General features: G+C 39.7%; 1 protein-coding gene across 1 annotated transcript; it reads right to left on the bottom strand.

Annotated features, from left to right (window-relative positions):
• Positions 1 to 126: 126 nt before the first annotated feature.
• Positions 127 to 27,942, bottom strand: LOC137287175 (sialate O-acetylesterase-like). The gene is made up of 9 exons (XM_067819345.1): positions 27,419 to 27,942; positions 17,827 to 18,200; positions 12,131 to 12,269; positions 9,986 to 10,169; positions 9,117 to 9,256; positions 8,490 to 8,623; positions 7,266 to 7,420; positions 4,893 to 5,076; positions 127 to 1,993 (listed from the first exon to the last, which is right to left on the bottom strand). Exons 1-9 carry the CDS (start codon positions 27,531 to 27,533, stop codon positions 1,700 to 1,702), a joined length of 1,719 nt encoding a protein of 572 aa, XP_067675446.1. The 5' UTR covers positions 27,534 to 27,942; the 3' UTR covers positions 127 to 1,699.

Below are 27,942 nucleotides of genomic sequence, written 5' to 3'. Positions count from 1 at the left end.
TACAAATACAGAATTTTTATGGAACTCTTTGTCGTCTGGACCATTACCGGTACTGATTTCATCATGATTTTCCAGTAAGTGGCGCTGATGATTTCACAATGTTCGAATAACACACACACACATAACTTTTGAGACATTAATCTTACATCTTTTATTGTCTGGCTATGTTAAAGTTCACATTTTTTGATAAACATTACGTTCAAGAGAACAGAGTACAACAAAGAGTAAAATATATAATTTCACAACTATTGTAAGGGTAACAGTGTAATAGTTTCCATCATACACATCACTAAAACACCCTCAACAGACACCTGTAACAGGGAAAGCACTGTGTTGGTGTGTGATCACATGGAGAAAATTCAACTAAAGGCACTAGTGTCTATTACCAGATAACCTATATTCACATGTGTACAACCAACACACAACAAACGTAACACGCACAATGTTGCAAGGGGTAAAACATGTCAAAAGAATTTCAATTTGTGCTCAATATTTCGGGGTTGTCTTGTTTTGTTTGGTTTTTTTTAATATCAAATTTCTGCTCCCAAAAGAGCAGTTAAACCCACAGAAAAGACTTTTGAAAAATGAACTCTAAAGTAAATGAAAACAACTCTAAATGTAAAATGGTATCTGAAAACAGCTAGTTTTCAATTCTGCTTTGCTACAAAAATCTGTCTTGGGGGTGCAACTTGGTGAAGTCCTTGCAACCTGTATTAGGTGTATGTTAGTCTCACTATGCAAACAAGCTGTTCTTTATGCCTAGTAATGAGGTAGGATACAACAAAAAAAGAAGTGTGGTGGGCATCATGACTAAAATGTTGTCTTTGTTGTGATCAGAGAAATTTGAGTGACACCCATGTCTGTAATATGTCACAAATGAGACAAAGTTCTGCACAATAGTACACAACAATAAGACAAAATGCATCCAGCTGTCAGTACCATTTAAAGGAACACACACATATTTTTAAACAATATGTAATAATATGTAAACATCAATAAGAAAATATTTTTCTGGAATGTGAAAATCCTTACAAAAAACCTGAGATTATATATTAGTTGTAGACAACATTCAAGAAAACATCACATCAAAAATGTGACTAACACCCCATATATCTACTGGGAAACAAACCTAGCCATTCTGCAAGATGAATGACTGGGATATCAAACTGCCTTTTGTAGATCAATACACATGCTGTTGATCACCAGATTGTCTATTCCAGATTTGTTTATTGACAGACCGTCTTCACACAGCTGTAATATTGCAGAGTGCAGCATTCAACAACAAGCCAACCAAACAACAAAACACTCAACATATTTGGACATCTTGAAGAGAGGAGCAAACATAAAAAAGAACTGACAACAGAAAACAGGGTTTCGCTAGCTTGAACCATTGTGCATTATAAGCTCAAGTGAAATGTTAATACCAGTACACAAACTAAAATAAGAAATATAGCAAAAATATTCATCTTTTTTTTTCTATATACACATCTTATACTCCAATTCCGTACTCTCACTTATAAAGATTCACTGCATATGCGTATGCCCTATTTATTCATGACACAAAATACATTATACAAGATACCCAAGGTACATTTACACCTTTATACAAGATACCCACAGTACACTGTAAACTACATATCACCCACTGTGCAATTCACCAAATTTGTGCGTCTATCTGTTTGTCTGTCTTCATAATTCTTTAATTGCGAATGGTCGTTGGAGTGTTCCAGTCTATGACATGAACTGTCCCGGCCACTCCGGTCATCTTGTGGTACACCAGGAAGGGAGGTCCAGGGAGGAGAGGGTTGTCAGCTGAGTACACCGTGCAGGTCTTGAAGGCACAGGGGGACTCCCTCCAGCTGTATCGGAGCCCCAGGATAGTCTGCCCCTCCCCACACACCAGGGAGTACAGTGTGATGCTAGAGGGGAGGGCAGACAAGATGGGGGTGGGGGTCCAGAATGTAATGCTGGAGTGGTTTACAGTGCACAGAACCTGAAATTAATAAGAACAGAAAGTAACATCAAGCATCATACACACAGTACAAACAGAACACCAGGAGCCATCCTGTGTGTCCCAGATCAAGCTGACTTTACTTTTGCTTCTTAGGGACTACTCAAAATTTCTGGCTAGTGGTGTTGAGAATGATTTTAAGATTTTAGGAGTAGGGTTGGTGTCAAAACCACTTTGGTCTGGGGAGGTAGGGGGTACCAGGGAGTGTTAGCAATTTTGTTTGCATCTATGAAATCAAGCATTGTCACTAAGGTGACAAATCCTCCACTGCAAATTATCTTATCAAACTTCAAAAGGAATGAAAGAGAAGGTTGTACTTTAAGATAAGTTAAATGCCAACAAAAACATGACCAGTAAACCTCTCTTGATATCTTGAGTTCTGTAGTTGTTCAAACATACAAATATTTTCAGATGGGATTGACCTTGACATGAATGTCATAGTGTACGAAATATGCAAAAATAGTAATAAATTGCTTTTTGAAAAACATTCAGGGAGGAAAATCCAATGAACTGTTCCTAAGATATCTTCCTGACAATCTTCACATACAGCTTAACATGCTGAAATCATCAATGTGTCATCATGACTTTGAAATTTAAGTGAAGGTCAACAAAATTGACAGGGTCCTGTGCCTTCCCTAGATGAAGCTTGATGTCAAATATGAAGTTCAATGAACAGTCCTTAAGATATCTTGCTGAAAACCTACACATACTGCTTAACATGCTAAAATCTTCAAAGTGTCACCATGACCGTGAAATGAAATGAAGGTCATCCAAATCAACTGGGCCCTGCACCTTTCCTAGATAAAGTTTGGTGTTGAATATGAAGGAAATCCAGTGAACAGTCCTTGTGATATCTTGTGACCTTGAAATGAAGGTCAAGGTCACAAAACCAAGGTCATGGTCAACAAATCCAATTCCTATGTATGCATCAAAGGAGCCTTATACTATATCCCCTGCTTTGAGTTAAACGCATGACAGTGGATAATTAACAAAAAAATATGTAGTGGAGTTAGGTGTTAATTAACTTTGCACATGACATGCACTTACTTTCTAAATATATTCTATGGGGCATTATCCATATTCACAGGTTATGATAGTTAGACAAAATAGTTTCTTTACTTGCAAAACTATACTTGCCCAAAAAAGAAAGTGTGCATTGAAGAAATTGATCAAGCCCCTAAACAAGTAAGTGTAAACAGTGTTAACCTGTTCATGAATAAGTTATATTCAACTAGAAAACGGCTTTCCCCGTTAAAATTGCATTAACGTCAAATGAAGTGCTGCACGCTTGTGAAAAGGCATGTTTTACACGTATAGTATCTGCATATTCATACAGTAGAGAGAAACGTTGCATATTTAAACACAAAAGTAAGGCCTTCCTATCATCAAATTGACACTTGCGCTGCTGTTAAAACGGCTTCACGTTGGCATGCCAAGATTGACAATAAATCAACATCTCCTTGCCCTGGGTTCGATTAGAGCTGACAGAACACACAGAGAGGTTGGACAGCATTTCAACTGCCACTGTAACACTGTAGACAGGCTAGTCCATCGACATGCATAACATGCTGACGTTTGAGACCGACCCCGCTCCAGAAGATCTCGAATTACCACCCCTGTACAAGATCGGTATATCTGTGTCACCCATCTCCGGAACCGACACCAAAGGCAACGACAACAGCCCGGAACATACCTAACCTGAGACTGATACATCCTAATACAGTAATCAACCGGGTGAGAGAATACAGCTTACGTCCTCGAAGACCTGCAATTCGTCAGATTTTGACGTTACGTCATCGTCGTGTTCGTGTGCAGTGGTGTAGACAACATCTCAGGCTTCCCTTACACTGGTAACGACATGTTTTATTCACAGATGAATGTTGTTTCCATCTTTCATCATCAGATGGCTACCTGAGAGTATACAGACATCGAAACAAACGCTATGCAGATGCATGTGTCGTGAAGCGACACTGTTATGGGGGTGGGTCTCTAATGGTGTGGGGTGGCATCACTGCCTGTAACAGAACTGAGCTGGTCATTATTGATGGCAACCTCAATGCAACCAGATATCGTGATGAAGTGCTTGCACCTGCTGTTGTCCTATTTCTGCAACGTCACAGCCCCAGCGTCAGTCCACAGCAGGACACCGCCCGACCCCACGCAGCTTGTGTTGTTCAACAGTATCTGCAGCAACAACAAGTGGATGTTCTTCCCAGTTGAGTGGCCCGTAAATTCGCCATATATCTCACCCATTGAGCATGTATGGGACGAAATGAAACGTCAGCTACTCCGGCTTCCCCATGCACCGTCAACCCGTGTGGAACTCCAAAGACAGCTTATCAGAATATGGAACAACATTCCACAACACTTCCATGCTAACCTGTTCGCTTCCATGAGGCGTAGATGCACAGCAGCAGTCGATGCAGACAGAGGTTATACCACATATTGAGTGTGTGACTTTTGTGTTTTTGACCCCTATTGTCTTTGACTCTCCATGGCACCAAGAGCATTCCTCGCAGCGTAATGTAATTTCTCGTGTTGATCACAAATTGATTGATCTGTGATTTAATGAAATTTCCATGAAATAAAATGATATATACATAATTTTCTAGTGTTATTTTTTACCATGCACACTTTCTTTTTTGGGAGAGTATACTTCATCAGGATAGTGTTTTATCTTTGGCTTTTTGCGGGGAGCACTGCACTCAGAATTACACTGATTCATAGAAAATAAGTATGCCATTTAGTGGCCTCTAAAACTGGATAATATTACAAATATCCTTGGTCCTGTTTCACAATGTTATGACAATGTTACAACTGTCCAAACTCACATATTTTAACAGTCATAGTGTGATTGTTTGAGGCAGAGCTAGGTACTTACCTCAAATCCAACCAGGTTGTTGTACTTGATCTTCTCTGTGTACATCAGGGTGAGGTTTGTTGTGCCTTCTTGTATGTGTGCAGGTAAAGGTCCCTGGGTTACCTCTTCTTGCTGGTTGTAAGCAACACTCATCCCACTGACAGCCAGCCTGGCCACAACATCCTGCTTGTCTCGGGGGTGGATGCTGAAACAAAGATGACCCACACTGACACATATGTCAGAGATACTCCATGGAAACATTTACAGTACTTAAATCAGGAACCTGAAAGTCCTGTGTCCTAAACAACCTCTATAATAATTCTGGTTCTGGCAAGTGACTTCAGAAAACACATCTGTAGTGCAGGATGCCTTCAATGTCAGACACCACCTTTGTTTTTGGCCATCAGCCTCAGCCTCAATTAAGTGCTTGAACATATCTTGCCTCCAACATCATAAAAACATGCGAGGGTTGGCTTAAAAGTTCTAAGCCTCATTGTGAAAAAAAGTTACAAAGTCCACGTTTGTAATTTATTTTTCTACATAGTCCCTTTCCAAGTTCACACACTTTTGCCAGCGATGCTGCAAGGCCCGAATCCCGGTCAGGAAGAAATCTTCTTCAGCTACCCTAAAAAAATCAGTCACAGCGGAAATGACGTCATCATTACTTGCAAAATGGCGACCGGCGAGTTCCTTTTTCATTTTGGGGAACAGGTGGAAGTCAGAAGGAGCCAAATCAGGTGAATAAAGAGGATGGTCAATGAGTTCAAAGCCACAATCGCGGATTGTTGACATGGCCACCACCGATTTGTGAACAGGCGCATTGTCTTGGTGGAAGAGGACACCTTTAGCGATCATCCCTCGTCGTTTGGCTTTGATTGCTTCTCGCAACTGGTTCAGTAGATCAGCATAGTATCTGCCGTTGATAGTTTGACCTTTTTCAAGATAATCAATGAGCAGAATACCCCTGGAATCCCAAAAGACTGATGCCATCACCTTTCCAGCTGAAGGAACAGACTTGGCTTTCTTCGGAGCTGGTGAATCAGGATGCTTCCACTGTTTTGACTGTAGTTTTGTTTCTGGTTGAAAGTGATGTATCCAGGTCTCATCCATGGTTACAAATCGTGCCACAAAATCATCGGGATCTGCTTCAAAACGACGCAAATTGTCAAGGGACGTCTGGAACCTGACACGTTTCTGTTCTGCTGTCAAGAGCTTTGGCACCCATCTTGCAGAAACTTTAGTCATTCCTAATTCGTTGGTGATAATATGCTCAACCCTCTCATGAGAGATGCCCACTACACTAGCAATCATCCATCAACATATCGAGCACTCGCATGATGTTTTCTGGAGTGGTTGCTGTTGAAGGCCTTCCTGAGCATGGGTCATCATCAAGGCTTTGTCTGCCACGCTTAAATTCTGCAGCCCACTTCTTTACTGTGGAAAATGAAGGAGCATCATCCCCTAGAGTGGAGACCATGTCAGCATGTATCTGTGTTGGGGACATCCCTTTCTTTTGCAAGTACTTGATGACTGCCCTGTATTCAGTTTTGTCCATTTCTGATGATTTCAGAGGGTAGGTTTACCAAAAGAGCTGTAGTTGAGATAAAACTATTAGTACGTTTGTAGTTCTTGTGTCTATGATTCACTAAATGATTGTCCTCATTGGTGGCAAACACCTGTCTCTACCTGGTGGGGAAAAAACACTCAGGCTGAGAACTTTTCAGCCAACCCTCGTATCATATGAACACTTGGGGGTCTATTTTAAAACTGCCTGACTGAGCATGGTTTTGCAATGCTTTTAGCAATATTCCAGCAGTATATCACCAGAAATCAGCTTCATAAATTGATACAGGGCCTGATAAACAGACATTCATACAGAAGGTTTCATTGAAGTTCACTTAAACCTACCAGTAGAATGCCTGATCCCTCTGGTTCATATTGTCACCAAAACCCATAATCATTCTGGCATCCATAATATATAAATAGATTTCAACCTTACAGAGGTCACTCAATCACCATGAAGATCCTTGGTACCATGTACCTGTGAAAAGGATACCTGTGTTACATATTCGGGTACAGAGGAGTCACCTTAATTGTTTATACAACTGTCTATGGCTGTTGAAAGGAAAACGTTCTTTGTCAAGGCCTGTTAGTTTCTCTGAGCCATTATGATCAGAAGTATGCAAAAGACATACAGCCGGCAGGCTGTAACAAATGATTGTAATTGCAGTGCAGGTTACTCCTAAAATTTCAGTTGCATGCTTCATTTTCAAAAGATGACATACTGGCTATATGTCATGCCATTAGTTCACGGTGATCCTCTATCCTGGGGCACTAAAACAAACGTAACTTAACCTGACTTCACCTAACCAATCCCACCTTGGTTGTGCTCACCTTCCATATGGAGAAGCAAAGTCGGGAAGATCCATGGCAACAGACATGAAGACATTCTTCATCCTGGGGTTGGGCACATAGCCGTAGTCAGCTGTCTGGTGCCACCGGATCTCTGGGAACCCCGGGTCAATACTGTCAGGTCTGTAGGCAGCCAACTACAACCAAATAATGTAATTACCTCATTGTATACTAGTGTTGGGAATCGACCTCTAAAACCATAATCAATTATTGATGTCTTCTGTCAATCAATTATCGACAAATGATCGACTACAAGTATGGATTTATGAACACAACACCACGCAGCTGATGAGACAATTTCTATACAATCACTTGTAATAAAGATATGTCATATGGCACGAGATCATGTGACTGTATACCAGATCACTAGTTTTATAGCTAAATGATATGTACGTCAATAATTTGTGTGTGAAAATAGACAAATGTTGAACTTTGTCATTCAGAATGACTATTCATTTAAGTAGATGTGACAAATATTAATAAAGCTATGCATTTCCAACCTTGTTTGTGAAATCAAGGAGAACTGAGCCTTTTGCAAACACAAGAGGTTTTCTCGAAGCAAAACCATGTGGGAAAGTAGGCATTTTTTTGACAGTCTGACAAGTCAATCACTTGATATAATTTTAGGAGTATTCGCTGTGTTTACAACCACGTTTTCATAAAATATTACATTTACGAAACCTTAATCAATGCTTGCATACTCAAAGATATAAGTAAACATGGATCTAAATAATATATGTATCCACACTAAAACTGTTATTACGCTGCAAGCCACTACCTGTACAAGAAGAAAACGCCCGCTCACTCTGCAAGTTATAGATAGATTTGACTTCCTGTGCTATAGCAGCAATCGCGAGCCTACTTGCAGTTATTTGCATGAACACCTATTGTCTTTGTATTTATAAAGACAGGAAACGATGAGATCGATTATTGAAGTTTGATTGTCAGATGATCAACAAAACGATTATTGGATTGATTGGTGTACCAATATATTATACACTAATACACTTAGAAAGTACTGTTGAAAATGGAAAACACAGTTCTCCTGATAGACCAGTTGTGATGCTGGTAGTGTGTGTAGGTTCAAATGTCTGACAAGCGACTTAGAGATCAAAGTCTTCAAGAAAACATTACTGTGTAAAACTGCATTGGAAAAACATATTCTTTTATACTCTTTAGTTCTATTATATATGAGTGCATGTGTACCTGAACAAAGCCAAAAGGAAACACAGGATCAGTTTCTCCCTCGGATGCGTTGTGGAACTTCTGTCTCCAGTCATCTATCATGCTGGGGAACGTACAGTTGTACTTGTGAACATTTTTAACCTCATTGGCCTCACCTGTAGGTTAGATTTTTTCTATGGATTAAAAAAGATCTGAAAATGAAGGTCACGAAAACACTTAATAGCTGGGGGGTATGAAGAATTGTATTTAGTATGTGTTTGTTCTCCCAAATTGGTTGCACTTCGGAAACAAATACAAAGAAATATTTTTAGTGAGCGTTAGCAAGAATGCATCCAAAATAAAAGTTTCAACAGACAGTATAAAATGTTTAAGATTATACAGAGGAAGTCTTGGGGATACTTATTTCTGAATCATCTGAATATAATGATAAAAGCTGCACATTCAAACAACTGATGGTCTCAAAATCTGGACATTTTACAAAAAGTTAGATCAACCAAAACCTGTAAAAATCACTTCATAAATAGGTATGTAGATGCGTATGGAAAATGTCAGGTGCTAGGATCAGAGACACACACAACACTCAGCATAATCAGGAGGTTCCCATTCACCAGCCTTTGAAATCACATCGTACATGTGACCGGTACTTGCCTTGATACCATATAGCTCCATATATGGTCATATTGAGGAGAGGGAAAACCATTCCATTCCAGAGGTTGGTGGGGGTGCCTGGTCCACCCAATGGATCTTCAGGATCAACTTCCCTATTTAGCCAGGGAAGGTCCTCAGCTCTTTTAATGATAAGATCAGTAAGTAATTCTAAGATGCTTCAGCGAAAGATCAAAGGCGGCAACAATACTTTATCAGACGATAATGTGCACTTTTTGCATTATGTCACAATGTGTTGACGTCACTGCGCCATTCCAGGCTGCCCCCTTGTAATCGAACAGTTTTGCATTATGTCATAATGTAACTGACATCACAATGGATGTCAGCTGCCATCGCCTCATACAGCCTTCCACAGAAAACTGCTTCATCGCAACCCGTTTCTTGGTTTGCAGTTGCACCACACAGCTAACATCACTGTGGAAACATTACGTTTATGTTTTCCGACAGATAAAATATCTCAGAGTTCGACTCAAAATCTTACAGAGACACGGTAACGTTGGCAATGTTTACATTCCCACGATTCAGTCGTGGAATATCGCTTGTCTTGTCAGCTTCCTCTGAATGTACTGATCTAAACTTTCGTTGGTAGTAGAAATGAGGCAAGCGTCCTTGTGCTTTAACTATAATAGTTCAGGGCAAAAGTGTCCTTTATTACACTATACATGGTGGTAGAACGAGCTGTATTTCTTAATTATCTGAGCAAGATTTTAAAACATCAACAGTTGAACATGCCCTAATCCCTACACAACCTTCCTTGACCAAGGAAAATATATAATTTTCTGATTAATATTGACATTTTATATTCATTCTGACTCATGCTTATTATAAGAAGGAAAGACGATAAGACTAACTTGTATGTTTCCTTGTCCAGTCCACACTTGGCCAAAGCATCTGTAGATGACCATGCCTCCACTGGCGTCCCTCCCCAAGTCGTGTCGATCAGGCCGATGGGGTAGCCTAGCTTCTTGTACAGGGTTTTACCAAACAGCCAGCACACAGCAGAGAAGTACTTCCACGGCTTGCCACCAACGGATTCTGTTTTCAGATAGAGGAGTTTATATATTAAAGCACGTCAGTGAAGATTTGACTCAATACGGTCACAAGAAATTATGATATTACTTCTGGGATCATTATACTACAGTCGTCCCTTGCAATAACACAGGTCTCGGGGTCCCTGGACACCCCCCGCGTTATTAGACACCCGCGTTATTGCTCACATGAATATAGGTCGAGTGAAAGACCCAGCAACAACAGCGTATATATACATTGCATTTGGTACACGTGTGCGTGTGTATATACAAAACGAGCAGTATGTGCATCTGTGAATGGTTATGAAACAAGCATGTGACGGAGAAAATAAAACTTACAAAAGCGTTTCTGTGTTTTCTTTCGGTAAGACCGATCTTTAACATGCAAATCTGCTAATGTGGTATGATATGGTCAGTAGTTTTACCTGGCACTGTCAAACTGGTGCCACATTTAAAATATATGTGAGTTAGAAGTGAGCAGTGACTTCCTTCTTTTTAGACACCTATGTCAACTCACCTTCTCGAACACATGGAGAGGCAGTGGCATGCGAGCAGTTTAGCCAATCAAAGATATTGTATCATTTTGTTTACATAAAAAAAGGCACTGATTGGATAATCGCTTTAAAATGCGGAGAATGTCCACGGTGTGACAAGATTGAAGAGAAAACATGAAATGAACTTTAACGAACACTACGTTATCATTTGATGGCATGATAAAAATATTAATATTGATCAAAGTATGTGTACTTTTGTATATTTACATGTCTTTACAGGTTCACAGTCCTGCATTTAACAATGCAGAAAGTCAAGTGTTCAATTTAGGTTGACATTTTGCACGGTTATTGTCCGCATTACACTCCAGTTGACACTGAGTGCGCATCCGCCATGTTGTTACTCCGATGACAACACGCGTCATGTTTGATGTTCAAATTAGTTTTGACAGTTCAAAGGGCTGATCTCATTAATTTACTCAGACAACAGATAATCCAGCAACAGCTACGTGAGGTAGATGTTTATTTAACAATAAAGGATTAATTTACGACCTCAATTAGATATGGAGAACACGCGGAGATATATTACTAGGTCATTGCTCTGCTCTCATTATGCAATGTGTATGAGACATGAACTTTTGGGAGCCACAGATTACCCCGCAGTTTAACCGAAGCGCGTTATTGCGAGGGACGACTGTATACCTATATGACAATTGTGCACTATTGGTCAGCTGGATATATAGGAAACAAGTTCTAGAACAACTAAACATACATCTCATGTGCCCTATATGTGTCTATAACAGGCAGTGGGGCAGCTTAGTTATCAAAGCGTTTGCTTGTCATGCTGAAGGCCTGAGGCTGATTACCCACACTGGTACAATGTGTGAACCCCATTTCTCATGTCCCCTGCCGCGATGTTGCTGAAAGCAACATAAAACTCATTCTCTTCCCACAGAGGTTACTTGTCATATCTTCCTACGAACATGTGTTCTAATACAGCCACATTTCGTGGTTCTCATAAAATCACCTAGAGGCAAAATATGGCAGCAGATTTATCTCCCTTTTTCCAATCAGAACACGTGCTACATTGACTTAGATTCAACCTGACAAATGCAAGCAATGTGGAGAAACAAAAATAACATGTTCTGTCTAGAAGAAGCATTTGAGTATAGCGCTCGAGAAGAGGTTCTAGTTTTCAGGATGCATCCGGAAATTACCGAGATCTTTCGAACGATTACTTTTGAAACAAGGTCGCTGATTGCACTACTAAATCTGATTGCCTCCAATCACGAGCCTTGAATATTCGCACCATGAAAGGCTCGTATTAGAACAGAGGTTACGTAGGAAGATGTGACAAGTAACAGCTGTGGGAAGAGAATGCATAAAACTAAACACACTCAGAACACCTATAGCTAAATCTACTGACTAACTGACAAATGGCCATAAAGAGAAGAAAATAAGAATCATTTGTACCAACTTTTGCTAGCGACAGCCCACTGTTCCCAGATGCCATGGAGGTCAGGCACGGGGAAGGAAGCTGCGACATCGGCGACAGTGAACAACCGGATGTTGGGGTAGTTGTCAGCGTCGGCCAGTTCCTCACTTGCATTGAAGCCCTGAATCAAGACAACAGTACATGTGAAGTCCTGATAGAGTGATAAAACATGAAACACAACTATTTAAAGAATGCAATTTTCTGAATAACATTGATATTTTATACTTTCCTGACTCATGCTTGTCATCCTTGTCTCCTCCCTCTATGCAAGTGATGGTGGAGCACTTGAAATCCCTTGAAGTTCCCTTCATTAAAGAGGATGTAAAATCACACTCAGCTACAAGTAGCCTCCCTATATACTGTCCAACCAACACTAGAATAAGGTGCACTAAAGATACGTTTGTGGTAGAATCCTGTTGTGATCCTTGCAGTAATCATTTTCTACACAATGATTCAGAAGCCTCATGTTTCTGCTTGAGCAGTATCTTTTAAAGTGGACTATTTTAAGAGTATTAAACTCTGCAGGTATTTGAAACTAATCTTATCACACTCTAAACTGGGTAAATGGGGTCACATCATTCATTCACAAACATGTCAGGTTGCTTACAATGTCATTCAGTTCATGTGTACACAAAGTGCACTGAAAAAAAGCCAGTGATGCTACTGGTGTATCTGTCAGTACCTTGCACAAAATAAATGAGGATATCATGCCTTCCCATGATGGGTACCGGTAAGTTCACAAGCCCAGGGAGAGTGCTTACTCGTACTGACGGGAAAACTGAATATGATTCACCAGTATATTCAACGCTGCCACACAGTAATCAAGACAATACCAACACTAACTGGGTGTACAGAAACAATGTGTTCCTGCTGGTACATATGAGGGGTTCATTCCAAAGGCTTCTTCGACACTTAGAGCCAAACTAAAGAGTGGTGATTACCATGAAAAAATTAATTTTAACAATTTCTCTATGTGGTTGCAAGAAAAACTTATTCCTAATCTGTCCCAAAACTCAGTATTTAAAATTGACAATGCCCCCTTCCAAGCAAACAAATAAACATAACTCCAAGTGCAAGTCAGAAAGATAAAATCAATTGTGACTTCCAAGGCATGATATACCTTCTACACATTCAATGTTGAAGGCTGAATAGCTTACACTTATTAAATGATGTTCGCATGGCCCCATATATCATGTCGATGAAATTCTGAAAACTCACGGGCATACTGTTCTCCGATTCACACCAATTTCAATGCCACAGAATTAATTTGGGCTAATTTGAAATATTGGATTGGGTCCTAGAATTTAGATTTCAAAATGGCCTCTGTGCAGAGGTATTGCGAAGAACAATTGTCGTCTTCTGACCAGAAGGAAAGGTCAGACTGTTGCAGACAAATGATGGAAATTGAGGAACACTATTGGCGTTGAGAAATTGCCCTAAAGGATGAAATCTAAAAACTCGAATTTGGCATCGAGACTGATGACAGAGATATCACTGATATGGATGGCACGTAGCAGATTCAGGAGACTTACATGTAGCAAGACACAAGGATAAGTCCTGATTATCCTCTGGACCATGAACTGTACATAATGCTAGGATATCACAATTTCGTGTGTCAAATCATGTTCATCCAAATACCAGAACTTAGCACTTAGCATGTTCAGCAAGTTCCCATTCACCAGCCTTTGGAATCGCACTGTACACATGATCGGTACTTGCCTTGATACCATATAGCTCCATATATGGTCATATTGAGGAGAGGGAAAACCATTCCATTCCAGAGGTTGGAGGGGGTGTCTGAGGAGAGGTTTTTATGACATCTGAGGTGCTGTTGCTAAGTGAATAAAAAAAAAACACTTTTGTGTTAATAATTCAGAGGATGTTCATTCTAAAGGCTCATGCATCACTGGTGAGATGTTGTAAAACAACGTTAAGATCCTAAGGTGATGCCTTAAATTTCTTTTGTTGATCTCGTAACTTGAATGACCATAGAAGAGCTGGTAGTTCTGGCACTTTGGTCAGCTTTATGCTTGTTTTCATGGTGATAACTGTGCTGAGAGTGGCCAGGTAAGTTGACAGCATTGAGCCTTTCAAAGACGACATAAGCGTCTAGTCATTCCCATGATATGCTGAGAGCGTTGGCCGGACTGTCATATAAGTTCCTCCACAAACAGTCCACGATAAAACGTAAAATTTTGACTTCGGGCTCTCATATCTAAGCTGTCCGCATTCAGGAACAACTGTAATAAGCGTAACTGTAGTCTGCCCCTGTAGGTCATATCCTGAGCTTGGGTAAATGCACCGTGAACACTTTGCCAAGTTTGTAGCCATCCTAATTGTGCGAGTAGTCTGATGGTGAAATCCAGTTGCAGTCTGAGTGGACTGGCTCCTTGATGAACTTGAATCCCATCGTCCAAGTAAAAGGCACAGTGTAGCCCTTGACGATGCAGGGAAATAACGATGGGTTTGGTCACTCGAGCAAACAACCAGGGGATCGACGATATTCCAAATGGTAGGACATTTCACTGGATGTGATGACCATTGAAAAGGAAACACAGATGTTTCCTTGATTCTAAATGTATTGGGATGTGTAGGTAAGCATCCTCAAGATTTATGCTGACCCACTTGGCGATTCACTGGAAACATGAACATCAGCAGTAGTTACTAGGTAAGCATCTTGAAGATTTGTGCTGTCTAGATAATCTGCCTGACGAACCAGATGTCGGAGTTGTTGAAGGTGGATCATCTTGAATCTTTCAGGTTTGAGTAGATAATCCTTGTTAAATGTTCTCATCTTGTAAAAGAGGATGAATTTCTCCTGGAATTGTTCTTCAGCATTAGGAAGATTGGGGAGTAAAAGAAGGGCATGAGATGGTTTGGATACATCTCTTTGACTGACTCAATTTTACAGTGTCGTCTAGTTTCTCCACTTGACGGTCTGTGTAACTGAAGACAACAGGGTCGCTTGTCAGTAGTGGTGTAGCTTTCAGCTGTATCTAGTATCCTGTCTGCAGTATCTGTGAGACTTAGTCGTCCTACAGAATTTCTTAATTTTCCCAGTACTACTGTTAACGGTTGTACAGGAACAGGGTGGGAGATTCTAGTCTCTCCCAACCTGATCTTCAGTGCTACCCGCCTCTGGCACCTCTGAAGGGACAGCCTCTTTCAAAGGTAGTCCTGCTGATCCCAGATGAGTGACAAAAAGATCCTTTTCCTCCTCTGGAGCTAAAGTATTTGTTTTCCCTTGCTTTCTGGACTAGGGAGAACTTGGATTCATTCAAGTAGTGCTGAGATGTCTGTCGAGTAACATTTGCCAAAGTATCGATCAACTTGATCATCATGACCTCTCTTGACTCATAACATTTCTGGTGACTTCTTCAATCCCTCCATCGAAAAGTGATGTGCCGACCAAGGGGCTCTAAGTAGCAGCTTGGTGAATCTCTCACTCCAGGTTAGTCCTGTTGATGTAGATGCCAGATGCTCGGAGATGAAGTGCTGATCCTTCTTTTGAGAAAGTAGAGCAGACAAGATCATCTTATCATCCTCGGTAGTGGGAGTCTTGAATCTTGAGATGAGCACATCATGTGCGCCAAACCAAAGAAAGTATGTCTAGCAGTAGTGTCCAGCTGCGCCATCTTCTCAGCGTCCACTTTATAAGATGTGCATCTGTGTGCAACAGAGAAGAAGATCCGTATCTCAAACTGCAGTATCCTGGAGAATGACTTACGTGCAGTGAATATCTCCTGCTGGAGTGCTGTAGGTTCATGGATGCTCCTTCATGGACTGCTACAGCTCAGCAAATGGCCTGTCAGGCTTCTTCTTCCAGATTCTTCTGAAGGAGATGATCTTCGTGAACATGAGCGTTTATACATACCACCCTCTTCATCTGAGAGTGCTTGCATGACTTCCATTCCTCAGCCCTGGTCGACAGTCTTCTGGGCAGCTCTCTCCTGTGTGAAGAGGTGCTCCCATCAAGGTCATCATCTGTTCTGTAAATTGCTTCATAAACAGACCCATTTCGAATTTCTGCAGAGTATGCAGAAACTGCTGAAGCATTGATGACCAGTTTGAGAACGATGAGGTCTCTTCTGCTCTTCTAAGTGTCTGCAAAGAGGTGTTGTAGTTAGCATCTCTGGTACCAGATGTCTGTGGAGATAGAGGGTCCTCTGTAGAGTGATGTGCTGATCCCGCTGTCATAGTTGTAGACCTGCTGTCATATCTTGCTGATCATTGTAACCTAAGGTAGTAGTATTAGAGGTTCATCCAATATGTCCACTTCTGCTGGCAGTACAATTTCCTCCTTGTAAGTTCTCAAAGTGGAGAATGAATGCGGCTTCAACGAGGTGTGACAAAGTAGATCTCTGTTATTATTTTGACCACCCTCTTCTTAGGTTTAGATGACACCTTCACTAAACCAGAGAACTGCCTCCATGATACGCTTGACGATTCACTGGAAGTACGAACACAGGCAGCTAATACATGGTTACTAGTGCAACACTGCAATCACCAGACATGACTTGAGAGTACCTTCTCACCTTGTCCTGTGCACGTCCATAAACAGCAGATAAATACCATTAAATTCTGTTTCAAATAAATTCTCATGAAGTTTACAGCAAGAACTGGAAGAACAAACAGTAGTGCATAAAGGACATAATAAATGCAGGTCAGCCGTAGACAGTCAGTACTTCACTGAATGAAACACAAGTACACATGAAATACATGGCCAGCAACGTAAAAAACATGTAATTTCACCAAAACGTTTAAGACACAATCATAACATATGCAGACTGAAAACTGTACACAGCAAAAATTTAGCTTAAGGATTGAAACAAAAAACGATATATGCCATGTAGGGGCTCCAGGTACCTCCACAACCTTTCAGTAGGGCAATGGAAGAGAGGATAACAAGCATGGCCAGTCATGTGACCAAAAATGGCGTCAAATTATAAAAGAAGACTACTCATAGGTGGGTGTGATTTTACACAGGGGATCAGGGGATTGCCAGTGTTCCACTATCATTTGTATAGAGGGTTCAGGATAAAGAAAAATCAGCTGAATTACATGGTGAGGTGGGGGTAAAAAAAATCTGCTCAATATGGTTGGAGGTCATTTTGAAAAAGGATGGTTCGAAACCCACTGAATCCACTGGAACCGAACGTCACATCTTCTGCCCTTCTGATGAGTGAAAACATGTCTTCAGAAAAGAGATACATATCACTGACACTCAAGGTTTTACTCTATATTTAACATTTTGACCTCCAAAGGAAACATCTTCCATTAATCATCCATAAAGTAGATCACTTTATCTGTTAAATGCTGACTTCATGTTGAACTACTTTGTAAAAAGCTGACTTCATGTTGAACTACTTTGTAAAAAGCTGACTTCATGTTGAACTACTTTGTAAAAAGCTGACTTCATGTTGAACTACTTTGTAAAAAGCTGACTTCATGTTGAACTACTTTGTAAAAAGCTGACTTCATGTTGAACTACTTTGTAAAAAGCTGACTTCATGTTGAACTACTTTGTAAAAAGCTGACTTCATGTTGAACTACTTTGTAAAAAGCTGACTTCATGTTGAACTACTTTGTAAACTTTCATTGCTGAGATTTGAGATCAACATGTACATGAGGACTGATGTACAGTTACCATGTTTATTTTCCCTTACTGTCACACACACCTGGATCATAGTAAACTGCATGTTGGACTGCCCTGAGCACACCCAAACATCTCCAAACATCACGTCTGTCAGTGTGATAGTCTTCTCGCTGGATATGGCTGTGATTGTGAAGGGTCCGGCACTTGACTCTGCAGGGAGTTTTAGTTTCCACACGCCATAATTGTAGAGCGGGTCAAGGTACACCTTGGTTGAGTATGTCCCTCTCTCGCTGACTTTGATGATGATTCTCTCACCAATGTTGTCGGCATAACCCCAGATGGTGGCTCTCTTGGGTGCCTTCTGTAGAACCATGTGACTGGAGAAGTAGGAGGCAAAGGCGAAGGACTTGTTAAGGCCTGGAAGTGAGGACGCTGTTCTCTGCTGTTCTTGGGGTGCTGAAAAATAAGATGATATCCCTGCCATAATATTGCTGGAATATTCGTAAAAGCGACTAAATCCTTAATCATTCATTCCCTGACGTGTTAGCATGATAACTGTGGCCAACATGACCTCTTGGTTTGAAAGTTAGAACCCTCACTGCCTCACACCCTGAGGTCAGACAACATGCCCAAAAGAGGTCACACTGTACATGCTGTACTGAAGTCAGGTTGGTTGGGACAGCACGATGCCAGGGCATACATATACTGAGGGAATTTGAAAAGAATGTAGCCCTTGCCTTTTCCATTCAAACTGAAAGTGAATTACTACACAAAGTTATGGCAACTTTTCACTGCAGGCTCACTGACCATTCCATGTTTCACTGATGCCACGTGCCCTGACTGTCAAAACCTTTATATAAATCTTACAACAATTTTAAAATGGTTGCCATCAAAGTCTCTCTTTTCAAATCTTACGGTTGGCTAGGACCCTCAGGGATTGGGATAGAGAACCTTCAACTTTTAATGGGTCATTTGGACCCTCATTTCTTAAAGACACAATGTCACACATTTTCAACAATATTTTGGCCTATATTTTACACATTGGGGAAATATGCACTAACCTAACTAACTTCCTATTGATGCAATAAAAGCCTTATCATGCTTATTTTCCCTTATGACTTACCTAAATCAATAATTGAAAGTTTGAGTTTGAGGCAAAAAGTGTCCAAACAGAAACACTTGCCATATATGGAATGTAAACGATTGCTCTGTTCATTGAAAACTGTCACGTGCGGTGTTGTCAGTGTTTGGAGAACGTTGCATTAATTCACTGCAACTTTCTAAATTTAATATTGTAATCTAAATAGAAACATGTTCTTAATATCGATTATAGGGTGGCTTCCCTGAGGGCTACAAGATAAATCTCTGGGTACAAGATATGTCTGTATAGTCATCTTACTTATATTTACAAATATATCAGAAACAACACAGTGATATTTGTGAGCTAACCTGGAAGAGGCGGTGAAGGGGTATCACTCCTGTAAGGATAATAAAGGGCTAACAGTGAATTTGTAGACCAGACTGATTAGTAGCCATAGAAGACCAGTGGCAGATTGAGCATTGGATTCATAGATGCTGGTAAAATGGGGAAAGGTCAATAGCATTAGTGATGACATTCGATATTATGACTTTAAAGTAAACAAGATGTGTTTGAGTTTCGTCAAACAAAAAATATAAGTTTGGTAAGTATGATGTTGAAAAAAGAAAAGCATGCCTCAAAGTGGGCCAGGTCAAACAAATTCTTCTGCCCATGAGACAACTTCAGTGCCATTAATATAATAAAATGACTTTTGTGAAATAAAAAAAAGTATATTAGGTACGCATCATCAACATTCAGTTATGATGACTAGGCGACAAGTGGCAGTTTTATGAAGAAGGGTAGGGTGGGTGGGTCACCGACAAAGTAATTAACATTAATAACAAAACACTCCAATATAATCACTGTATTTCAAAATCAAAACAACTCGCCACTTCCTACTTAACATTCACAACGAGAGAATTGATCAACATTCCACTACAGAGTCATGTCTACAAGTAGCAGTGGAGGAGGAGGATAAGATGGGTGGGTCACCGACAAAGTAATTAACAAAACACTTCAAGAAACACACAGAAGCAGCTGATATGTCATTGAACATTTTTTGTATCACTAAAAACAAAGTATAAGAAATTCTTTATCACTCATTCTCAATAAACTGTAGCATTGATGTCTCCAGTTATATAACTTGTAACAGCAATGTCCTCGAATCTAATGATTGGATTAAATGCAGTACTACTTGGGTCTACTATAACTGGTATCCATTCAGTTTTTTTACGTAAACAACGAAACCATAAGGGAAGGATATTACTGATTTTGTAATGTACGTTACTGTCTCCAGGCCGCACTGACAACAGTCATTGGCTCTGCTTTAATGAATTCTGCAATAAAAATATTCTAAATAAAATGGTATTATGATAAACACAATATGTGACTATACATTTCCATCAAGCTACCATGATGTGATTGTCTTGGGGATTTTGCAGAGCATGTCATAACTGTGTCTCCATTTTTCATGCAACACACCACAAACTTCATATATGCATTAATGCAAACAATACTTATGGAGTAAGAACAATTATTAATATGGATATGATTTTAAAGTGCCAGTCTAATCATTTGGATTTCGTGTCCATTGCCCTATTAACAAACTGGAAACGCATCTACTGTACCGCCTCAGGGTTGCATTTACAAGGACATGTTCTCGCTTTCTACAAAATGTTCCAATGACTACTTTGCAACCAGGCAATGTTAATATCAGATGCCTTCAACAAGATGAACCAGAACTACAACATGATGTGCTATAGTATGTTCATTACACACAAGAGTCTTATGTGACATGAGACATGTACAGGGTATGTGCAACCAAAAAATAAAACATAACTAAAACACAATTATCACTTATTAATGACATATAATACACATTGCTGCTTGTAAAGAAACAAATAAACGAATTATAAGCATAAAATTGCTATTCAAAAGTGCAATATTTTGTACTTGGGCTTACTTCCCCCGAAACGAAACCCTCGGCAGACCGAACCAAGTCATAGCGGGTGGGGGTGCACTTAAGTGTAACGACGACATCCGACTGGCTGGTTCAATTGCTGATATGCTGAGGGCTCATTGTGTGTACAGAAAGATGATCTGTTTGATGGGCATTTTAGACGTATGGCGAGTCACAAGAAACTAAGATTCCTTATGGATAACATCTTGATGTATTGTTTCAGTAAGCATCCATACACCGTTGTCAAACAAAATCATATACACAAGAAGTTGTTATCCATAAAGATGTAGGATTTTGTAAATACATGTTCTCTGAATTTCAGTTCAATCCAATCAAAAATCATCTCAGTAGAGATGGTGAAATACTGTGTGGCTGAAAACTGTAATTCGTCCAAGTACAAAGCAGGACTCAAAACTGACAAGAGTTTGTACCAGTTTCCGTCAGATCCAGACATCCGAGAAAAATGGATGTAGTTTGTTTGCAACCTACAGGCATAAAAACTTGTCATGTGAACAAGTATCACACCTGTTTAATTACATAATGTGGGAGTGACAGGACTTGGGTGCACGAGTCATAAATCAATTTATTTTGTTTATGGCGTATAGCTTGACATGTGTTAAATTCAAACTCCATGTGGTCAATGATTGAAGCTGAGTATTGCATGTGTTTAGCAGGCAGACTGGCAGACATATAGGTGTCAATAAACCAGACATTGAGCTTTCTCTGTGACAGAGGCTGCTTACCACAATCAACAAGTTTTTTTCATATAACGAGTAGATTATTTACTTGTTTGTGTACAAAACCAAGATTAGACTACTGCTCACAACCTCAGGCGCTGGGCAACTGTTCATGATCTCATACTCAGGGCATGCATACTGTTCAAGTTAAGCGAACCTGTTCACTGTGCATGTGTTATAGGCACAGCACAGCACAGCCGTTGAAACCATTTTTTCATCCAGCACTGATTTGTTTCAATAAGTGCATGCCGAAAGGTACCAGAATCTGCAAAGTTGTGTTTTACATTGCATGTGACCTTTCGGGTCTGTCATCATGTCTGGTCATGTCTTGGACATTCATCTGTGTACTGCAGTCAAAGTAAACTTAGTCTCAGTGTATTTCGTTACACTCCACCACACTCCAAAACCTTATAGGAGGTCGCATCAGGTAACCTTTGAGATAGGCCAATCAGAACATAGCTTACCAAATTGCAAAAGTGCACATTCGCACATACCTTTTGAACTTTTTATCTCGTAAAGGTTCATACCCGAACGATTCCAAATGTGATTTAGCGTACGCTCTCGTACGGGTGATACACACAGCGTACGTACAACCATGATGACAACGGCAAGTAAACAGTCGCTGAAAATGGTGTTTTGGACAATATTCAAGGATGTCATCTTGTGGAAATATTAGCTAATTGTAACCATGTCAACAGAAACCCCAGTATATACTGCAGGTCAAATAATTTTGTTATATGCAGATTTTCGTTTGTGGAGAGATCTGTGTCAGTGACCTGAATATTTTGAAAGTACCTCCGATCCCTATATAGTAGCCATTGTCTGATTGCTTAAATCTATTTAATGGTCTCGCGGTTTGATTGGGCGGTCACTGGTCGCTCAAAGGTTACCTGATGCGACCTTCTACTAGGTTTTGTTAGACTTGGTGGTGGAGTGTAATGAAATACACTGAGACTTTACTTAGACTGCTGTGTACTGATACTAATGAATTAACTCATTAAGGCCGAGAGACACGTGTGTGTGGCAAATTAATTAGCTTCTCACAGCGAGAGCCGCATATTGGGGGTTATTAAAAGCACCTCTTATTCAGTGAGAGCCGCGTATTGGGGGTGATAAAAAGCACCTCCCATTCAGCGAGAGCCGCGTATTGGGGGTTTTAAATTTTAAATTCGTATTGTACCTATTATTTCAATCAATTTAGCAGTAATGATCAAAGATTAGCTTTTCTTACGAGAGAGGTTACTTTCAGTGTTAATCAGAAGAACTATTAATGTGTTTTGATAACAATTCCTTGCAGTGTCAGGGGCTTATACTGGCAAATGAACACGTGTCTGAGAGAAAGGGGATTAATTATGAGATGTTGTTACAGGAGGTAAGTGTTTGTTACTCGTCATTGGGAGTGAATACTAAGATACTATGTTTGCACATTGATTGAAATAACGGTGACAAGGTTACAAAACCTTCTTCTAAATTAAATCATTCATTCATTCATTTTGTGGAGTCCATTGTCAATCTTCTGAAATTCGTTTGCTTTCAAAACAAATACAAGTATGCTCATCTTCATAAATATTTGGGGCGATTCAACTGCAAGTGTATACCTCACAATAAATCAGTATCGTGTAACTTATTTTAATTCTATAATACATGTACTTGAATTGTGATATTTATTCGTAACAATGTGCACATTATATTGAAATGTTCAGCAAGCCATTATGTTTGATGTACAAGTAGTGTGCGCAAAATGTATATGCAAATAAATACTATCTCTACTTAATGGCTGGATTGGGTTATCCTGGGTAAAAATACTAGTAATCGGATTGTAGCGCTTTGAGCACTTTAAAGAAAAATAAACTCAAAGTGCTTGTTAGTCCTACGTGTACATTTCAGGCATCCTTACGATTATGTATGTTCACGACACACAAAGTTTTTCATGATAGCTAGAGTTGATAAAACCGAAATCCAGCATATCGATTGGTCAACGATCAAACCAATAGACAATCTGTATCCAAGCTGTCTAGTGACCGAACATGCTCTTCAGAAATTTAGCCCACGCCCCATCACTTGTCATTTCCTCAGAGACAGGTATCTCATGATACGATTGGTCATAGATAACAAATCAGCCACTATATTGAACAGTTGAGATACAAAACGTCCTATTCGGGAACATTGATGACGCCCATCCCATTACCCTTTGTCTTATGTATGTGCAAGAAATAGCAATATACAATATGCATACATGTATGTTCATGTGATAACTTATATTTTCTGCGTTAAATCTAGATGAACCAAAGTGACAAACTGTGAATCTGTTCCATGTAAGTCACACATTAGCTTATTAGTACTTACCTTAAAGGTCACATGCAACGTAAAACACAACTTTGCAGATTCTTGTACCTTTCGGTATGCATTTACCGACACAAATCATAAAAAATGCCAATTCAACCTATAAAGTTGGAAAAAACGCGATGAAAAAAAAGCCTGTGAAATCGGAGTTCAAACGTTTCACTAAATTCCCCCCAGCGCTGGGCGGAAAACTGGTTTCAACACCTGTGCTGTGCTGCACCCGTGACGCATGCGCAGTGAATAGGTTCACAGAGCTTGGAACAGTATGCATGCCCAGCGTCTGAGGTTGTGAGCAGTAGTCTAATCTTGGTTGTGTACACAAATAAGTAAATAATCTACTCGTTACATAAAAAAATTGTTGATTGTGGTAAGCAGTCTCTGTCACAGAGAAAGCTCAGTGTCTAGCTTATTCACACCTATATGTCTGCCTGCCTGTCTGCTAAAGACAACATGCAATACACAGCTTCAATCATTGACCATGTGCAATTTGAACTTAATACCTATCTGACTATACGACATAAAGAAAATAAGTTGATTTATGACTCGTGCACCCGAGTCCCATGTCTGCCACATTATGTAATTAGGCACACATGATACACATGACACGTTTTTATGTCTGTGGGTTTTGAAACATACTACATTCATTTTTTTCGGATGACTGGATCTGACGGAAACTGGTGCAAACTCTTGTCAGTTTTGAGTCCTGCTTTGTACTTGGACAAATGACAGATTCCAGTAGTTTATCATCTCTACTGAAATGATTTTTTATTGGATCAAGCGCAAATTCAGAAAACATGTATTTTCCAAACCCAATATCTCTATATACATTCTTCATGGATAACGACTTCTTTTAGTGTATATGATTTTGTTTGACAATAGTATATGAATCCATACTGAAACGACGCATCAAGTACACAAAAAGAAGTTGTTATCCATACAGAATCTTACTTTCTTGTGACTTACTTTCTTGTGACTAGCTATACTTCTAAAATGCCCATCAAACAGATCATCTTTCTGTACACACAATGAGCCCTCAGCATATCAGCAAATGAAACAGCCAATCGGAAGTTGTCGTTACACTTGAGTGCATATCCACCCGCAATGACTGGGTTCGGTCTCCCGAGGACTTCGGGGAAGTAAGCCCAAGTACAAAATATTGCACTTTTGAATCGTGATTGTACGCTTATAATTGTGTTTATTTGTTTTTTTAAAAGCAGCAATGTATATTATATGTCATGAATAAGTGATAAATGTGTTTTAATTATGTTTGATTTTTTGGTTGCATATGACCTTTAAAATATTCAGTATATACTAGCAACGTATCAGCGAAAACGCTTCTTTCATAGAAGATTATTAGACATGTGCGTAAATTCTTCTTTACTGCCATTGACATAGATGTTTTGAACAATCTAACCTCACACAATGATATGAGAGGGACAATTTGTTTAAGTATGTCTTACATATAAAGAATACAAACATGCGTTAAGAAAATACACACGCAACCAAAAGTCTACAAGAGAAAGTGTAATAAAATTACGTAAAATGTTACATATATGACATGTATTCACTCCTGCTTTCTTTCAATATACCTTTACAATGCAATTAAACAATCAGGACTTGCTTGTATGACGAGACAGTTTCCTTTAATCTCCGAAACCTGCCAGGGATATCAGTCGTGAATAGCCCTAATTAGTCTCGCCAAGGCCAGCCAGGCAATCAGCACAGGGTTCCAGGTGTTTAGCAGTGAAGTAGCTCTCGGGCTTAATGAGTTAAACAGAACTTTCTTCTAAGATTGATAGGTTGTTAGTCACATACATTACACGTTCCAAATTTGCTGATTAATACTGATAAAGTCTGATGGGGATTTCTGAATAAAGGAATTGAGTTTATATGCTAAATTTTTGCTCTCTTGTATACTTGAAAACCTTCATATTCCTATCATAAAGTAATGTCTTTTAATTTCAGTTGTGTGACCTACATATATTTCAATATGCGTGTGGCAAATCCAATGGTTTATTGAGAATGGGTGCATTACTGTATAGCGATGTCCATATGTTTACGGAAGTGACGTCACAACCACGCTCACTCAGACATGGGTAGGCAGAAAGCCACAATGGTTGATGATAACGATGGGAACCGGTGTAGCGTGAAAGGCAAACAATGGTCGGATTATGTACTTAACATTTTATTTCTATCTGATAGACACCCCAGGTCAGTTCACCCTCGAATCTGTGAGACCCTTCAAGTAACTGAAAGCATATGAATATGTGGAAAGTGGACACGTTTTTCCGACACAGTACCACAATGTCGATGACAAAACACCTCTGTGCTTGCTGGATATCTGCTACGAGAAAATTATGTCTGTGAGATGACTGTTTAACTTACATATTGAATTGTTAGGAATAAAGAATATATTGCTGATGCCTACTACAAGTGTGTCTGGAAAGTTTTGAAACCACCCTGATGGTGAGATTAGCCTAGATCAAGTCTGCTTTTGTATGTGTTTTTTATAAGTAGGAATTAATGTGATGACATGGTAACTCAATGCCATTTAAAGATTTAGCTTAGATCAATGCTACTTCTTTATCTGTTTTCATAAGAAGGAAAAGCTGTGATAAAATGGTAACTCAATGCCATTTAAAGATTTAGCTTAGATCAATGCTACTTCTTTATCTGTTTTCATAAGAAGGAAAAGCTGTGATAAAATGGTCACTCAATGCCATTTAGATGCATGTGTTGTTATAGTTGACAAGGAAGGTTTGGGGTGGTGTTTATGTAACATGTATGACTGGCAGGTGAGGCAGATTACTCACCTTTCCTGATTATGTCATTGACAATATGTCAGCAAAGAAACAGTATGTGAGGGATTATTTGTTTAAAATTTGTATTGTTTGAAAGAAATGCGAGACAAACACTTGGGAGTTTTTGCATTACATTCTTGCTTTAAAAAACGAAGACTTGCAGTATTGGACCAGAGTGAAGTATGAAATCTGGATATTGTCAATTAGATACTTTCCACAAATGTTTTAGAAAAATAAAGGTTGTGTACCTGTCTCATTATACAACACACCAAACGAAAAAAGAAAACCAGATCGGGAGGAGTTGTTACGCATGACAAGTCAACGATCAAATGTATGCAGCTTGTGTGGTTCTCTCGTGTTTATGTTTAACTTCTGCCTACCGGAAGTACTCGGGCGCGTCACGTGATCAAAACACTGACGTCACCGTGGCCTCTCCTATACACAATCCATGTGATTATCAAAATTAATATTTCAAGTATTTATAGGCATCTATGAAATCTGTCTATGAACCAGCCTGGGCAACGAATCCACCACGTTTATGAACTGGTTCAGCCTAAGAAAACACTGTCTCCCGTATAAAGGGGGTGTTTGAATTTATCTAAACATTGTGAAATTGTGTCACTTGGTTAATACAGGAAAGTCAAAAAGGAAGAAGATAAGGCGGGCGTCATATGCGAGATCAATGAAGTGAAAGACACAACCCTATTCTACAGTCTTGCCGATATTTTTAAGGAAACGATAAAAAGGATACTTACATGAGATAATGTTTTCTTCAAAATCTCTTGCCATCTCCACCACATACTGTCCTGACACTGTCCAACATGTAACAACAATGACTCCAACCACTAAGAAATTTCTGAAGGACGACATTTTCAGCAATGCACGACGAAGATGGGATGAAGCGAAAGTTGAGTCTACCCCTGTCAATGGTCTGTCAACCGTGCACTTTGCGGAAAACGAACTTGAACTAGATCTACAAGTTGAAGCCACTGTCACCTGGTCACGGACTGTCGTCTGGTCGTGACCAGTGTCTCCTACCAAAGGCCTGTAGGTGTAGGCAAGTGCGCCTCTTGCACACGATCCAGATTTGTTACCTTTAAATGGGGCCGCACAACTGATTAAATTGCTTCGTGCTTGAAACACCGAATCTTTATGTCACATGCTGTGATTACTCACTCAGCATCGCAAAGAAACCCGACCCCCAAACAATGGTAACTCGTGACTCGTAACGAGAATGATTTAGAGTGGCCTCCCTTTTTGAGAGTATTTCTGCGATTGC

This window comes from Haliotis asinina, chromosome 6 (genome assembly GCF_037392515.1).
Source record: "Haliotis asinina isolate JCU_RB_2024 chromosome 6, JCU_Hal_asi_v2, whole genome shotgun sequence".
NCBI classification, from domain to species: Eukaryota; Metazoa; Mollusca; class Gastropoda; order Lepetellida; family Haliotidae; genus Haliotis; species Haliotis asinina.
This window is presented reverse-complemented; position numbering and strand designations above follow the sequence as displayed.